The sequence below is a fragment of the Cottoperca gobio genome, chromosome 16, assembly GCF_900634415.1.
Source record: "Cottoperca gobio chromosome 16, fCotGob3.1, whole genome shotgun sequence".
NCBI classification, from domain to species: Eukaryota; Metazoa; Chordata; class Actinopteri; order Perciformes; family Bovichtidae; genus Cottoperca; species Cottoperca gobio.
The window spans coordinates 12,813,570-12,830,517 of record NC_041370.1 but is presented as its reverse complement, the minus strand read 5'-3'; the positions used below and the strand labels follow the sequence as shown (position 1 = coordinate 12,830,517).

Below are 16,948 nucleotides of genomic sequence, written 5' to 3'. Positions count from 1 at the left end.
GAAGAGAGGGCAGATGAAGAGAAACTACAGGAAGACTGGTTCTTCATTTCCCCTGAGCAATACAATACACAGAATCAATCCTCCATCCGCCACATGATTGTCTGCAGCCACTTTGGCAGCAGGGAGAAATTAAGAGCAACACAGCCGTTATTAGCGTTGGAGAAAATCTCATTTGAGAAGATAAGAGTGCTGATATCTATCCAAAAAAGAAACGAAAAAAAGCATCATGGCTGTAATTTGTACATCATATGTCACTTGTTTATCTCGGCAGATAAATATCGCACCTGTCTCGTCTCTTCCTGGGCAAATTTCCGCTAATATCATGAAGTCCCTGACATAGTGTGTTGACAAATATTAACAACAATGAACGATACAAAATGGAGTCAAAAAAGCATGTTTTGTATAAATAATGTTAAATAAAGTCTAAATATATTATATTATTTCATAAGTAGTTATATCTCCTTTTCATGATTGCACAAAATTCTCTCGGAACATCTTTCTTTTCGATTAACATTTTTTTTCTCAGTGTATTCATGTACTGTATGATCTCAACCTTGACCCTGGAGCTCCCACAATATTGTACCATAGCTCTGTAAAAAGAGCATATGAATTATGCACAACTCCTTCCGTCCGTATGCATAATCCCAGCCAAACTTTAATCTGCAAATCTTCTCAGTTTTCAATTAACCTCAATTAAATCAGTTTAAAGGAGATAACATTTTAGATAAGGTGTTTCTTTAGACTCATTCAAAGTTAAAGGTTTTTATTTGGTTCGTATTAAGTTAATCAGATGCTAACAGAGAGTGCAGACAGATAAAGGATGGGTAATCTAATGTGTTGCTTTCTCATAGAAAGCTATCAGTGTCTTTGAATAGGTTTCTCCAACAGGCCCGGGCCGAATGAATTACACTCGTCTGTTAGTATTCTGCCTCTGCCGTACAAAAGGTCAATGTCAAATGCACCTCATTTAAAAGTCAATAGCGACCATGCACATCATCTCCTGGGAATTCTGTCCGGGAACCCTCCAGACGGCATTGTGTATCATTCAGTTAGTAGAGGGCAGCCAGAGAGCTTTTTTAATCTTGACCTTCCAATAAAATATGCTCCCTATCCAGAATTACATGGTCTAAAATGGAGACATAAGCTCCCAACAAATCATGCCCAGACTGAAGCATCTCAGGGGAGAGGTTCAACAGTGTCGGACACAGACACAACAGGTTCAGCAGTGGCTCATCATGCATCACCACGTCTTTATTTCCATTATCTCAACATCTGTAACACACACGCTTTCATACACTGCAATGTCAGTATTGTCACGTATGAACCAAATTAGATACAACAATATTAATTCATGATTAAAAGTGTCTGTTCAAATCAAATCAAATCAAATTTATTTATATAGCTCAATATCACAAATGACACATTTGTCTCAGTGGGCTTTACAGACTGTACAGGATACGACACCCTCTGTCCTCAGACCCTCGCACAGGGAAAAACTTCCTTAAGAAAACCCACAATTAAAAGGGGGAATGTTGTGTTAGTAATTATAAAAGAAACATGAATATAAGCAACACAATATTAAATAATGTCTCAATGGGATATGAATACATTTCCTCAAAAAATATATATTTGTAACACTGTTTGCAGAATACTGTCAGTAAATGTTATAGCACCACTAATGTCTCACACGGACAGCAGCAGTGACACTCCAGCTACAATCCACTTGGCAGGAGGATGTTTGGTTCGGAGGTTGAGGGTCCACACATATGTGGGCCCACGCTGCTTAGTGCGATACACCGGACACTCGTAAGTATTCTTGAGCTCCTGCTCTTCTGCAGGCACGGCTCTAACATACAGCACCGGCATGGCTGGAGCCAGATCCCTCAAAACCGCCTCGGAGATGATTCCTGACTGAGGATCCCAACGCGCTCCTGAGAGACACAGGGGGGCTTTCATTGGCGATACTTTCAGAGATGCACATTTTTACCAAGACATGAGTCGCAAAATACTGTCAATGTACTTCTGATATCCATGTTTATAATACACATATGATAATATTGTCTTAATATCTCTTGAATAATTTCCGTTTCTCTCTCAACACACAAATGAGAGTAATTAATTGACCAAAAAAAAAGACAAATAACACAATGAACAAAGTTAAAGATGAATTTGACTGATTAAACTAAAACTTCTATAGATATTACGATAACATCGTAAATTATTTTGGCCACGAAAGCTCTCATGTTGAAAGCCTACATTAGAGGGATGTTAGGTTTTATTAATTCTGACCTTCCATGAAGAGTCCGTGAACATAGGCCCCCTCACGTGGTGGATGTCCAAAGTCGTCTTTCGTCTTCTTTGTTACATCCACAGTCAGAGTCATCTTGTCCAGGGGCCACTGATTCTTGCGAGCGATGCTCTGCAGCACAGCTGGGGGAGGGGGGGAAATCTGCATGTTAATATTTCTGCTGCCTCGGGGGCACATGTCACCTAAATCATCCGTCTTGTTGGATGAGAGATTGTGATCTCACCAGTGAGGAAAGACTGTGGGTTGAAGAGTCCTGAGAGCCAAACAACTGCAGGAAGAACTAAGTCTTGAGTCCAGCTGTCCATCTCTCGACAGCTACACATTAGATCATTGAACCTATAAAAAGAAAAAGAAAATCATTAACAACATGGTATATCATTTTGAAGTCTTTACAATATGTCTACCAGGGTCATCCTAATATTAGCTTCATGTTTTAAACACAATAAAAGGCATAATAAAAAGGAGATAATAAAGACCACGTTGAGGGAAACAAATAAAAAGTATTATTAGAAAGGAGTGGTTACCATTGTGCAAGTGTTTTAGTGGAGGGATACGCCAGTCTGGCCCAGGAATCTGGAACAGAGTTATTGAACAGGGCCGACTGCAGAATCTCCATACTGGAGGAGATGGTGAGTTCTCCCTGTGGACAAACAAATAGTCATTAAAGCTTCACCATCTCGAGTTTTATTTATTCAGTATATGTCACAGCAGACTGCACCTTGAGGCCGAGATCCAGCTCAATAAGGGACTTCTTTATTTCTCCTAGCAGAAGATTCATGCGTTCACACTCCTGGAAACAGACTAAAATGTAGGGGCTTCGCTTTGTCGTCTTTGCGATGATCTCTGCCATGTTATACTCATCAGGAAGCTTGTCGAGGATATCTTCAATGACACACTTGACCTGACAAATACAATATGCATGGTTAGGTTATTGATGCAGGTGGATTATTGTATTCTCAGCTGCTTTTTCCTCTCTGCCTCCTCACCTTCTCCTCGGTGCTCTGAGCGGCCCCCTCTCCTCTGGAGGAGTCCTGTGGCTGCAGTTCAAGCAGAGTCCTTAAGAGGTTGTCTGAGGTGACAGTGAGGCACTCCAGCTCAGCATTTGGATGAAGACCGTACAGAGTGGGGTTCTCAGAAGGGAGATGTTCGTCAATATAACTGTGGTAACCGCCGTAGTCCATGAACGGAGGGGCCAGGAACCCGGGACACAGAAAAAGCTCCCCTTCAAACTATGAATTGAAGATTTTGAGAAAGATGAAAACGCATACAGCGAGTATTTAAACATACGGCAAAAACAGTGACAATAAATAAAGCCGCCCTCGTGAATCTTGCAAAGGATGGACAGCAATGCAGACCTGTTGCTGCAACCAACCGCAAAAAAAACACCACACATTGATTGATGTGTAATTGTCCAAATGACACTTTTGGAGAAAGAGTGGCAGTTAGCTTGGTAGTAAAGGTGAACGGACTAATTGGGTCCTCTGTGGGAGCAAAGCAGATGAATTCCGATTGAAGCCTCAATCAATTTAACACATGCTAAAGAACAATCAGAGTCATGCAGCAGCTGGCAGACACATTAAGCACACAGGGAGGTAGCATCATCGCAAGTGAGCTTGGAAAGTGCAATACTGCAGTTTAGGTTTACATCCCAAGAGGGCACCCTTTACCTTAGCAACACCAAGACATTCAAAACAACTTTGTGGACTTTTTTTTTATATACTATTTGGAACAGTAAAACTGAATGTGACTTTGAGTGGACCTTTCAAATCCTGAACATTATACAGTTAAAGCAGTTAGCAAGAGATTTGTTGAAACCAAACTCATAAAATGAGAAAGAATAGATTCTTCTATGTTAGCAACACTTACTATTTTCGGATGCATGAACTCCTGCAGATAAGTCTTACACAGTCTTCTATCCCAGCCATCGGTAATGTGTCCTCCATACATGATCTCCCCGAAGAGATAGCACAAGTCTTCCCAGGGAACCTGCATGGACTATAATAAAACGTCTGACTCATATGACAATGCGAATATAAGAATACGGTATCATTGAAATAATTAGGAGCATATTAAACTATAAAGACAAATGTTGTGAAATGACTTCAATTATCAATATTATTTCAGGATCATCTCACAAATAGTTTTCCATTCATTCTTTCTGCGTTACTCCCATTCCTCTTTAGGAAACTTCAAGTAGTAACTTAATGATCTCTTCCCAAATGAGTTCTTTAAGTAATGATAGCGGTAGGAATATGTAACAAAATGATGTTTCTTTACACACACACACACACACAGATCTAATGTATGACAGAAGAGTCTTTTCCTTAGCGGGAGATTATGATCCGTGAGGGTGAAGGAGGAAGAAAAGAACCTGTGATTCATAACAAATTACAAAAGCTGGAGCTTCACAATCATTTGTACCTGTATTGTTTTGCAAATTGCTTCCTTCATCAGCTCTAATTGCAGTGATCACTTATGTAGCGTTGTGAACTGTCACATTGGCTGCATGTAATTACATTTAGGATAACGCTTCATTGCCCTCCTAATGAATTCTCTGTATACGCACATACAGGTTACTGTTTGGTTAACATAATGAAGGACATTCGTTTTTGGAGGGCAGAATACCTAGGAGACATAATTGGTTGTGACCAGAGTAATAGGAGTTCTAAGAGAAATGCATTAGGAGTTGTGAGGGGTGCAGCACCCCAAGAATGGATTTTTTGTCTTCATGAAATAAAGCTAAATTATAGGTTGTGTGTTCATAGTTATAAGAGGAAGAAATGTGAGAAAAAAATGCATTTTTCACAAATAACAGTGGAACAAAAGATTTCAATAAGTAATTGGATACAGTGTACTGCAATTCAACATCCCTGTCTGACAATAATGCCACTGCAAACACCATAATCATTATAAATGTACACAGCGTAAGAAAGTAGTAGAAACAAAGAAATACAAAGTTTTACCGACGACAATAACAATATGAATAAAATAATAAATAGAAATAGAAATAGAAATACTTTAGTGTTGGCCTCTAAGTAGTTGTACAAGACACTGGCTGAGATGGTGAGGTCTCCAGTGCTGAAGGGGTAATTGTGGTTCCACCCTTGGGGGCCAAATTTACGACGCTCCGTCACACAAGCATGAAAGAAGCAGAGAGAGAAGAACATCGCGTTGAACTCCTGTTCTCTGGAGCACATATCCAGAGTGTCCTGAAAAGAGAGAGGGAGTAAGAAATACAGATTACAGTGAATACTACACAAAGCATTTTATTTAAAAATTATTATTTAAAAGTTTCAACACACTTGATTGAAGTTGTTGAGGGCTGCATGCAGGCTGGCATTCAGGCCAGTGGGCGGCTCATTGGTGATTTTGATGGCATTCTCCAGTATGCCTCTGGGGATGACATGCTGCTCGGGGCTCGGTGCTGGTTCCCCGGTGATGAACACCCTGTAGTTCTGGTGTCTGTCCACCGCTGCTGTCTCCAGGAGAGCATCTAGAGAGGGCAGCCAGCGAGCCACCAGGTGCACATTCTGAACGATGAAGACAATTTTTCTTTAATGTATTGTTACGCTTGTGTTCAGTTGTGTAATATTCATGCTAAAAAAATGTCTTGCGATGTTCTCATTTAGTACGAAAACCTTCAGGGACTCACTTGGCTGCGGCCCTCTCCCTTTAAAAGGAGGCATTTATACAGCTGATTTAGCCAATTATGGTTTTTATTGAGCCAAATTGAGTTTATTTCCTTGCTCAGGGGATGAGATAATATCATTAGGTGCATTACAGGCTCGCTGGAAGAGCTCTACAGTAAGCTATTTACTGGATATTACTGCTTCCTACCTGCAGAATGACCCAGTGTCCAAGTTTAGAGGCAGTCCCCAGAACCCTTTCAGCTACCTCCTCCTGCCCCTGGCCCAGGGAGACGTTGTGCAAAGTGCCCTGTTCAATGGAAAATCCCAGCTTCAAACCTGCACAGAAACAATAATTAGACTCATCATGCCTACCAAGTGATCAGAATGTATGAATAGCAAACAACACACGCAGTACCTAGTTTTTCTACATCTTTGAGTGGATCCACTCCAGGTGACAGGATGAAGAACACAGGGGTTGAAGAGCTGCTATCCTCATACAACTTGTCAAATTCCAGCCTGGCCGAGTCCACGTATTTAGTTCCCATGCTCTCCTCCACAAAGTTCCTGCCAGGAAACACAGTCGGAAGGTTTAGTGATATACATCACTTACAAATACAATTGTACTTTGCTCACTTACTTACCTTAGCGTATAGGTCATCCGATCAGGGCGAAGTGCTTTGAGGATAATGAGCTTCTGGAGGGAACTTTTAGTTCTTCCAGTCCTGGGGAAGTCTTTCCTTTTCAGGGACAACTGGATTCTACGATCTTCCTCCAGCGCTTTGGTGAGCTTTCCATGTCTTTGTCCAGTCCATTGAAGCCCTCCATTGTAGAAATGGTCTATATAACAATAACAGATATTACAAGATATCTCTAAGCAGTGGAATAGGGTATGTAGAGATTAACTGATGGCTAACAAGAATCTAAATGTGACCCTTTACATTGTGAGAGCACATGAGTTATTAGCTGTACCTTAATGGCTCCCCAGGCATGTGGAGAGAGGAAGGACACAGGATTAACTTTGCAAGCTTCCACATGGAAACGCAGTAGGAAGTCAAATTCCTGCGCATCAATCAGACCCTGCTTGAGCAGAATCTGAGGGGAAGGAACAAGAGTAGTTTGTAATGATCCATGTTGTATTGATCTCTTTTAAATCATTTCCACAGAAATGAAAAAACGGCAAGAAAGCTCTGGCAGAGGGATCGTATAAACTCATACAGGCTGAATAAGTGCTTCTGAATGTGAAAGAGCCACATGAAGGACAGCCTTCAGAGCAGCACAATTTCTAAGATGAAAACAGTTGGCGCGGTGACAGATAATTGCATTATGCCATCAGAACCAGCCCCCTTGTCAGAACCAAGTGTCTGAACAGCAGCCGTGGAGCAAGGTGTGAGAGGTAATCAATAGCAGCGTATGGTCCTGCGGACTGCTTTTAATTGAAGTTAATGTGGGGGCAGAAAAGTACTTTGATTGATGAGAATGACAGGAGGCCCCACCTTTGAGGCGGCCCTGAGTCCCTCACCTGGAAGGCAGTGTGTGACAAGAAGGTTAACTTGTCTCTCTCAAACAGGCCCTGGCTGGTGTACAGGAATACAGAATAAGTGATGGCCTCAGTGAGGGTGTGCACTCTGGTCCTCACATCCTCGTCCCATTCTGCACGCTCCATTGCTTTGTTAAACACCGAGTTAAAGGTCTGGAATACAACCAAAGGGATGCAGACACTTAGACAGGATCTTAAGCCGTGCACTGGATCGACAGCTAGACACAAGACATTGCTGAAGTTTTGGTATAGAAGCAAACATTTAAACTGATTTGTACAGAAACAATAAATACAAACGGCACTGATTTAAAAGAAGCCAACGGAATATTGGTCAAAAAGTTAAAAAAATCCAACAACGATTTGTGTCCCCTGAGATCACTTCAGGGGTAAAGGTTTCACCTTGAGTGAAAACTGGTACATGGGGTTAATCTTGCTAAGGTCATTGATGATGAAGAAGAGGAGTGACGCTCTCTCAGCTGCTGGGCGGTATAGCTCTCGAGCCTCGTTGATCTTTGTCTCGTTCTCTCTGGCCTCCACCACCTGTGTGTTCCAGTTGCACAAAATGGGCTATTAGGCTCTCAGTCATGCTCCAAAACCCTCTCATTACACATATTCCTAACTGCACATCATTTGCAGCTAATGCAATAAAATGAGGCACTTGCTGTTGTGTGACATTCAAAAACACTCGAGTGACAAAAACTGTAGTGGGCATGCAGCCGACTACAGTTGGACAACTGTTAGCACCCAGTTGCTGTAATAACCTCACCTTGTACTGAATGTGAGCGGCTGTGCTCTTGGTGTTCTCGAGTTGTTCCACTAGAGAAATATCACCCAGAAAATGTCCGTGGGCTGCAGAGAGGCGACTCAACAGGTCGTCCTCCAACCTCTTAAGCTCAATCTTGAAGTGGTTCTGCTGGCTGGTCAGCTCCATCTTGAGAACCGTACACAAAACAAATCAGACTATTCTTTTTGGTATTAAGGACTGATGTCTGGTATGTGAAATCACCAATAAAAAAAGCTTTTCTGTAGGTTTAACAGTCGACATAAAATGCTTAAAGACTCACCTTTAGGGCCTCCAGGTCCGGCCTTTCCCGGGACACGACCTGTCCCAGCAGCTGTTCCTCCAGGCCCACGGGAGTCACTGTGAAGTTGATGAGGGTGGTCTGGGCCTGGAGCTCAGGAGGGAAATGGGGATTGGCCAATTTAGTGTGGATGATGAGTTGAAAGTTGTCGTTGTATTCACACTCCTTGCCCCCAATACGAATGTACCTGGATAACAGGGGAGTACAATTTAAAAAAGACAACTGAGCAAACAAACTGGTTAAAAGCTTCAGAAATGGAAATGAAACTATTATTCCCAAGGTCGAGAGCGAACTTTAATGTTTAGAGTTATTGTCTTTGCTGAATAAATTGTTGTAATTATTTATTTTTCCCTGTCTGACAAGAACAAAGAATTTAAGTGTAAAGACGGCAGCACATTTAAATTTGCTCTGGTTGGTTTTGACTTCCCAGCGATAGACTTTTAGAAAGTTAAACATTGATGATGATGGGATGACGACGAGATGATTAGAAATCATCACCAGTGCTTTCCTTTAAAGAGCAGTGCAGGTGATTTCAATTAGGATTGAATGATGATAATGATGATGATCCTCTGGAATATTTGAGCGGTGGCAGTGCAAACTCTCTGTGTCTTGAAGGCTAGTTTTTTGTCTTGAGCATCAGATCCTTTCCTCTCATGCATAGCAACCTCAACAGAGGAAATAACTTCACACTGGCTCCAACTGTCACTCATACTGTAGACAAATAGTCTTGAAACATGATGAAAGATTATCACCACAGCAGCCAGTATTTATCTGTTCCTGCATTTCAATTAAATTAGCGATGGCTTGACGAACCTGGTGGCTTTTCATTTTTCTCTAATTACCCCTTAGATGTCAGGCAAGGCCCCAATTTTTACGGCACAGGTTCCTCATGGCCTGGGTTTGGTTCAACTCTATATCTTCACAAGCCAGAATTAATGTACTATTGATAGAACCATTACTCCACCAAATTAAAGTCCTTGCTGATGGATTGGCTTGTAGTCTTCCGTCAGCCATGAAAGGAATAATTAGTATTCATTACTTCACACTCTACAACATTCCAATTATTAATGAACTTCAGCTGTGGATCCCCACCAGATCCATCATGGCTGCCCCAGCAGGTTGTATTAATCATCGACAGAAACAAGTGTGTGGGTCATCTACAAGGGATAAACTTATAATCAGATTTACTATGATGAATTGTTATGTCTGGACAGACAGGATTTCAGAAGAAGTTCAATGAACATGTGCCAAGATATTCAATATTCATGGTCATACATAGATCAGAGCAAGAAAGATGTAAACATTTTTGAGGGGAAAGCCAAAGCAGAATGTCAATATGGGGTATTTTCTATTTATACTGCTGTTGCTTGTCCCCTCAAGGATATTTTCTGGATTTTGCGTGTTATGGGGTAATTGGTAACCGAACAATGGTAATTACAGAGCAGCTATTTTGGTGGCACTGTTTGTGAAGTGAATACAGAGAGTAGCAGCAGCAGTCATGTTTGAAAATCAGGTTTGACATCAGATAGATTTACCAAAAACATAGTGTTTCAAAAAAGTGGCAGTTTGAATAGCATGTTAAAAAATCAAGTGGCATTGGTGGTAAATACAAAATACCCATTTATGACCTCACTACTTAAAAATAACATCACGTTATGATTTAAAAACGATCCAGATGCGTCTTAGTGAGTGTAAAGTTGATTCAGTAATGTTACTATGCTGTTTCCAAATAAATGCAAGCAAATAGCCGATCATTGTTGTGAGATTTCTGAAGCTGAATTGAGTTTGCCATGATGATGGAGGACCACTGAATTTAGTGCGTAACAGGCCATCTTTTTATGGGAGGCACGAGTCCTTATACATAACCATGACTGTCCTCAATTCAGCTTTTACACTGAGGCTCAGCTGTTTAATATTCATCACACCTAAAGAATATGAACACACAAATATACATCTATCACCCGTCTTGAGGGGCCAATCAATATGTTGGCCTCAGGGATTCAGAACACGCGCCACAAATTCATTTATAATCTAAAGAGTGGGCAATAATAATGCATTCAGTCATGTCTCACTGGTGTTTCAAAGCTCAGTGAGATTCAACCATCTGGCAAATCTGCTCCTATTGTCCAACACCACAGACACATTGGGACGACTTGTGGGCATATCGACTCGTGGATCAACAGGGATACAAAAAAAAAACGCACATTGATTAAAATGTGTGTGCACCAGCCACATGCTAAATAGCTTTAACTAAACAAAGCATTTACTATTTGTGAGCTGCTTTAATGCTGTATATATTTATTGAATATTTCAGTACTAACCTTCCTCTCTTAATAGTGTTTCTACCCAGCAGAGGCTCCAGGACTGGGTCTACCTTCTCCGGCAGATTCTCTATGAGAACTGTTTCACCACAGGCAAGAGCTTGTTCAATCACATCTAGATACCTACGGGATAAAGAAGGACACTGAATAAAACGGGTGAAACCAATGTGTGTTGGGAAAGCACATTTGTATGCTATCATATGTTAGCAGTCCCTGTGGATGTTGGTAGAGAGAAAGCTACTGAAAAAATACAGAAACAATAAAAAACATACACATTTGCATTCAGAATACTTCCCCTTCTCACCCTTTCTGTCCCAGCTGCACCACCCTCAGCTCTGACCCTAGCCGGTTTCGGATCCACTTGACGCCCTGCTGCTGTGGGTCGATGATGAGTGGCCAACGCTCACTGGTGGTCAGGATGGAAGCATTCTCGGTGGAAATCCTATCATTTGGCAGGCCCTGGTTATGCCAGGCAGCCACAGTGGCATCATCTGTAAGCATGAGGATTGGATCCAAGCCGTCTGTCAGGGGTACAGAGACCTGGAACAGAAACAGAGGAATGATGTCACTCTAGTTGCAGCACTGGCAGCGGTACCATGAGCTCTAAGTTCACAGTCTCTGCTGTTGTGTTTTAGTGTTGTCTAAACAACTCAAAGTCTGTGGAAAAGCTGGCCTTACCTTCTGAGACTGAAGGAAAGGGATCCATGAGCTGTTGAGGAGCTCCACACGATACTGTCTGGTAAAGTAACCCATGTAAGAGACAAATGCTGAAGTGATGAGGACATCACCACACAGGGTTTTCTGTTGCTTTTCATACTCAACAATTGCCCGGGACCAGCGCTCCTTCTCTGACTGCAAGACACAAATAGCAAACTTCAATATCCTTTTTAAAAATACACAGGAGACACAAAGAAAACTAATACAAAGATAATCTTTCTGGCCCATTTGAAGAGGGCTTAAACCGAAGAACTGAAGAAGAATCTCCACTGCAAGAAAATGTACGTGCTGGCCACTCCATTTATTGCACACATTAAGAAGATGTTAGCAGTAAAGCATACAAGTGCAATTCCCTTAAAATAGCGTTGGAACTTTGGCTGTAGATTCACTCTGCATCAATTTAGCATTCATTTAAACCTTCAATACTAAGACTGTGACAGCACTACAACAATAAATCATGCGTGGCATTTTCTTACAAGGGGCTGTGGATCTAGAATATGTCAGATAATAAATTCTCAGACAGTTAAAAATCACTATAATTTTACTCTAATGTATTATGGATTGCCTGTAATATCACTCAGTCTGGGGTGAGACATTGTTAATTCCCAACAGCTGTTGAGGCTTTGAGGTAAGTTAATGATTAAATATAGACGGCCTGATTTATTAGTCTGAACACTATTGCTTCCAGGTCAATGCCATAAAGACAAAACATTTATCTTGATATGGTTAAAAGCCAAGCTGTTCCATGCAAACCACATTTATTATTTTGGAATAAGAAAACTGACCACTGAAATGGCCATCTTTTATTTCATATTAGCATCCATACAGATAATAGATACTGTAGCCTGAAAAAAGGCATGCACAGGAATACAAAAGAGTTTAATATAATATTACACATAGTATACAAATAAGCAGCATTCAACATTAACATATTCCATAACTTCCCTTTTCAACTTGTGGTAAAACTAATTGAGAAGGAATTATTATTATTATACTAGAAACTACAGATTGCGCAAGGACATGAGCACAGAAATGTACAAACACACACACACACACACACACACATTCTGTACACAAACATACACAACCTCTATACCGCACTGACTGAGAGCAGTGTTAGTGTAGCGTTCCTGCCATCTCTCTGCCTTTCTCTATTTGGAAACCATTCAGCCAGCCAGTTGCCCAGTTCAGCCAAGCGTTTTCTGTGGTCCAGCCCTCTCTACCTGTCTCACAAGTCCCCAGTATGCTGCTGGGCCAGGCTGTAAAATCTCCCTTTGCCTGATCTACTCACAAAACTGTCAGGCCGGCCTGCCAGGACATAACAACTTCTCGTCCAGATTACTGATGCAATTCGATTACCAGCGTCTCTCCATGCATGGCTCCGGCAAATTGACAGTTTACTTTATGCCAGGTCTGCCCTAATGACACCAACAAACTCCTCTGTCTCCCCTTGCTTACCTCTAAGCCCTTGACCAGTCTGTTGGCCAGCTCTATGGTCTGGTTGGTACGCGCCACCTCCATCTGACAACTGATTTTCTCAGCTGTAGCCCTTTCAACCTGAGCGGTTAGGCTTTGGAGGGTTGCATCAAGATCCTGGAGACACAAAGCAGATAAATGAATTGAAAATAGAGCTTTTAGACTGAGTGACTTAATTTAGTACAATAACATTGATTGCACTCACCGTCAATTTCTTTTTAACTGCTAACATTTTGGCTGTTGCTGTGTCGAGTTCAGCATTAGCTTGTGATAGTGCATGCCTCTTTGGAATGACCTCACAATAAATCTGCAACAACAAAAAAAAGGAGGAATACTTTATTGAAAAGAGCTCCACAATGCAGAACAAACTACATAACTACAACTTATCTGAAGGCATTGCCTGACCTCATAGTATCTGACAATGTTAATGGTCCAGGCACAGAGACCAGCTGCAGCTGTAGATTTGGTCCGAACTAGATCAGGGTGGAACTCTCGTTTTCTCAGATACTCTTGTTTCACTACAGTCAAACAGACCTCAGGGACGTGCTCCTTGTCATATGACACCAGGGCCTGCAGGAAATCATCCACCTGACAGACATTAACAAAAATACAGGGGTTCAATTAATACCTGCACAAGCATTTTGGGCTGATACCAGTCTATAATCAGTTGCTGTTACAAATAATTAACTTATTAATAAACCTGGAAATGAGACACAAATCATAACAATGTAATGCTATGTTTACAAGAGACAGTCCCACACAACAAATATAGTATTACATTTTTCTCCATTAAACTCCACACAAATTATATTGTATATATTATATGATCTCTGTTATGTGAAATAAAAAAAGGGGGAAAGGGAAAAAGCATAGTGCGGACACGGACTACCTGAATGCATGTAAAATATATATTATTTTTTTATTTGTATCGAAAAAACAGCAACCCTGTATCTTTATAAAAATTGTCATCTTCCCCACTGAATGGCACTGACATTTCCTTTTTTTCTTTAACTGTTGCCCACCTACCCCCACCTTTAAGGATTCCAGAGAAATTGTAGCCTGATTTTTTAAAATCATATATAAAAAGGGATGTATCAGGCGCATATGCATTTCTGACCTATGAAATAATTCAGATAATTCAGACTAGGTCTAAAATAACAAAGAAATATGCTTTTGGAAAAGGAATAATTTAACTACATTTCATGCAAAAACTCTACAGGCTTTTAAAAAACCACATTCATCTTTTTATGGTCACACTTGCATTAATAGCGGCTAGAGGTTGAGAACACACTTGCTCCCCTACTGAGTGAGCATATTCATAGAGCCATTGAGCTGTAATGTGTGCATTGGAGAGCTCGGCAGGGCCAGGGTCAAGGCCCACACACAAATTAGATTGGCATTAATCAGGCAGATGTGATTGACACGATGACAGCTTAACCTTGCCCATGAAGGCCCGCGCCGCCTTCCAGCTCCGATCCTTAGGCACTCGACCGCGGGGAGCGAGCAGAACCATCACAGCTGCAGCTACGTTGATCACTGCCGCTGGAGGGTTTGGAAAAGCCTTCAGCTCAGTAAGATTCACCTAAAAAAAGAATTATACACATTATATTGTCTTAAGAATAACTGAAGATTTGATGGACTTTTGTCTTGTTTGATAAGATGAAGCACCTTGTTGAGTGTGTCCAGTGCTGCTGTGGCAGCTGTCAGTGAGGGCTCTGCCTTGGCTAGGTCATGTTCACAGTCCTTCTGCTTGACTAAGACTTCTGCCTGGATGACAGCAACCTGTAAAAAACAAAACAAACAACCCTAATGAACTAAATCACAAACAAAGTACATGCTGTGAATGGCAAGGTATGAAGAGTGCAATGCCAAAATGTGAATGAAAACCAATATACGATATTTACCTTTTGTGCCTCGACATCCGCAGCTTTTCTCTTGCTGCTAACCCTCTCAGTCTGAAGTCCAATCTTTGTAATTAGAGCCTCAATATTCTGGTTTTTTAAGGTCAGCTCAGCTTCTTGGGATGCCAATTTAGCTTTTAGATCCTCAACCTAAAACAGAGAAAAAAATGACGTCACATACTTCAATGTGTAATATACTTAATGTGAAGGAAAAACCCCACACTGCTTAAACAAAGATTTAGTAGTAGTACTATTCCTAATTTTACTACCTCACAGCCTAATTTCCTCCCCTACAGTATGAAGACGTTTACCTGAGCGGCAGTGGTTTGGAGTTTTTGAAGGCCGCTGTCAAGCCGGTTCATCTTGTGCTGGAGCTGAGCTCGGCTCTTCTCCAGAAGGTTCCTGTACAGGGTGATTTGCTGGAGAAAGCTCTTGGGGGTGGTGTAATTGTACCTCTTCTCATTGCGCTGGTATTTTTCACTTGCCTGGTTGACACTGGTGTGAACGTAGGCCATGAAAAGACTGATGGATTCCTGGACGGCAGGCTGTAAAAAATAAGCAGACAAGGGGGGTGAGGGCAGAACAGGGTGAGCTGAATTGAGTAGAGTTTAACATCCCCAACCTGATGGGGACTGAAATATTATCTTCATAAATTTTGAATTCATCTACAAGTTTTGCCATCTTACTTGGCCGACCCTGACTTACTCAATCTGAAATTTAGGTGCAGCTAGGAGGAATGATTAGGCTTTGAAACCTCTGTGAAAATAATGTGTTTAGTCCACTGACATGCAGCTTGTAAAACATGCACACCGTTTACATTATCTCCGATGTCGTCCAACTTTCTAAACACTGTCTACAGCGACTGTTCTACTACATTCCAACTAGGTATTCATCACATGGTGCTCAATGACACAGAGCCTCTATTAATCATACAGTTAGCGATCAATTAAAGAAAAAATAAATGAGCAGACAATACCAGGATCAAACCTGACCATAACTCACAAAAAGCCATTGTTAATGATCATGGAGCCAGTAGGAGAAAAATCATTATTAATTAAGATCTGACATAATGCTTTTTGACAAAGCATGCTATGTTCAGTTGAGATGCGACACAAGTTCTCATTGATTGGTCGTGTGCAACAACTATTAGTGGCTTGTGCATTTCTAACTTTAAATAAATGATAATTTCTTGTTTCCCAGCCTCTTTAAGAAGATAAACAATCATTCATGGCTTTAAATATACATTAATGTATCACATACTGTTTTGTTTCAACTTTTCAAAATATATATTTTCTAATTTTATTAATGCACATGAACTTAAAATAAGTCATTTCTGAAGTCCTCCTCTAAACACCTTGCTATTACTATAACTTTACTTCTACTAGGGTTGCAACTAACAATTATCTTTATTTTATTGATTATATTATTAGTCATCTACTTATTATTTTCTCAATTAATCGCTCAGTCTAAAACATGTCTGAAAATTGTGAAAAATGCCCAAAGTAGTGTCTTCGTGTATCTTGTTTTGTTTGCCCAAAGATGTTCAGTTTACAATCATGTATGACAGCAAATGAATTTTTGCTTACAAAAATTAGTAAAAACGAAAATAGTAATAGCTATTGAATAGTTATAATAGCAGATTTATTTTCTCTCAATCGACTAATTGATTATTGGTTGCAGCTCTAACTACTATTCCCCCCCCCCCGTGATCCAATACTGGTATATACAGCTGCTGCTACAACCATTACTCAACTCAACCTAATATTAGTGCTGAAGTAGCTTTTACTACTTTTAATTAAGTACTAATGCTCTAAATAATTCCACAGCTTCTTAGGCACGACTGCTACAGAACCTCCACTCATGGACAGATGTACACACACACACACACAAACAGTGGAAAGAAATAGTCTGGCACATGTTCACATATGTGATGCCACTTCCTGCTTGTGACAGCTGTGCCTCCTTAGAGGGTCGTTA

At 40.8% G+C, this 16,948-nt stretch overlaps 1 protein-coding gene across 1 annotated transcript in view; it reads right to left on the bottom strand.

Annotated features, from left to right (window-relative positions):
• Positions 1 to 1,268: 1,268 nt before the first annotated feature.
• si:dkey-233k19.3 (dynein heavy chain 11, axonemal) overlaps positions 1,269 to 16,948 on the bottom strand; it is a 37,810-nt gene continuing 22,130 nt past the window's right edge. The window contains 29 exon segments of the mRNA XM_029450979.1: positions 1,269 to 1,931; positions 2,290 to 2,430; positions 2,532 to 2,644; positions 2,833 to 2,948; positions 3,027 to 3,209; positions 3,295 to 3,537; positions 4,175 to 4,303; positions 5,326 to 5,517; positions 5,611 to 5,838; positions 6,146 to 6,273; positions 6,353 to 6,501; positions 6,579 to 6,646; positions 6,648 to 6,683; positions 6,685 to 6,774; positions 6,907 to 7,029; positions 7,457 to 7,627; positions 7,874 to 8,014; positions 8,241 to 8,405; positions 8,539 to 8,743; positions 10,878 to 11,000; positions 11,182 to 11,417; positions 11,556 to 11,729; positions 13,053 to 13,187; positions 13,276 to 13,377; positions 13,476 to 13,658; positions 14,509 to 14,652; positions 14,739 to 14,852; positions 14,975 to 15,121; positions 15,283 to 15,516. Of these exon segments, the coding sequence (XP_029306839.1) occupies positions 1,684 to 1,931; positions 2,290 to 2,430; positions 2,532 to 2,644; positions 2,833 to 2,948; positions 3,027 to 3,209; positions 3,295 to 3,537; positions 4,175 to 4,303; positions 5,326 to 5,517; positions 5,611 to 5,838; positions 6,146 to 6,273; positions 6,353 to 6,501; positions 6,579 to 6,646; positions 6,648 to 6,683; positions 6,685 to 6,774; positions 6,907 to 7,029; positions 7,457 to 7,627; positions 7,874 to 8,014; positions 8,241 to 8,405; positions 8,539 to 8,743; positions 10,878 to 11,000; positions 11,182 to 11,417; positions 11,556 to 11,729; positions 13,053 to 13,187; positions 13,276 to 13,377; positions 13,476 to 13,658; positions 14,509 to 14,652; positions 14,739 to 14,852; positions 14,975 to 15,121; positions 15,283 to 15,516 (4,461 nt within the window). The 3' untranslated portion in view covers positions 1,269 to 1,683.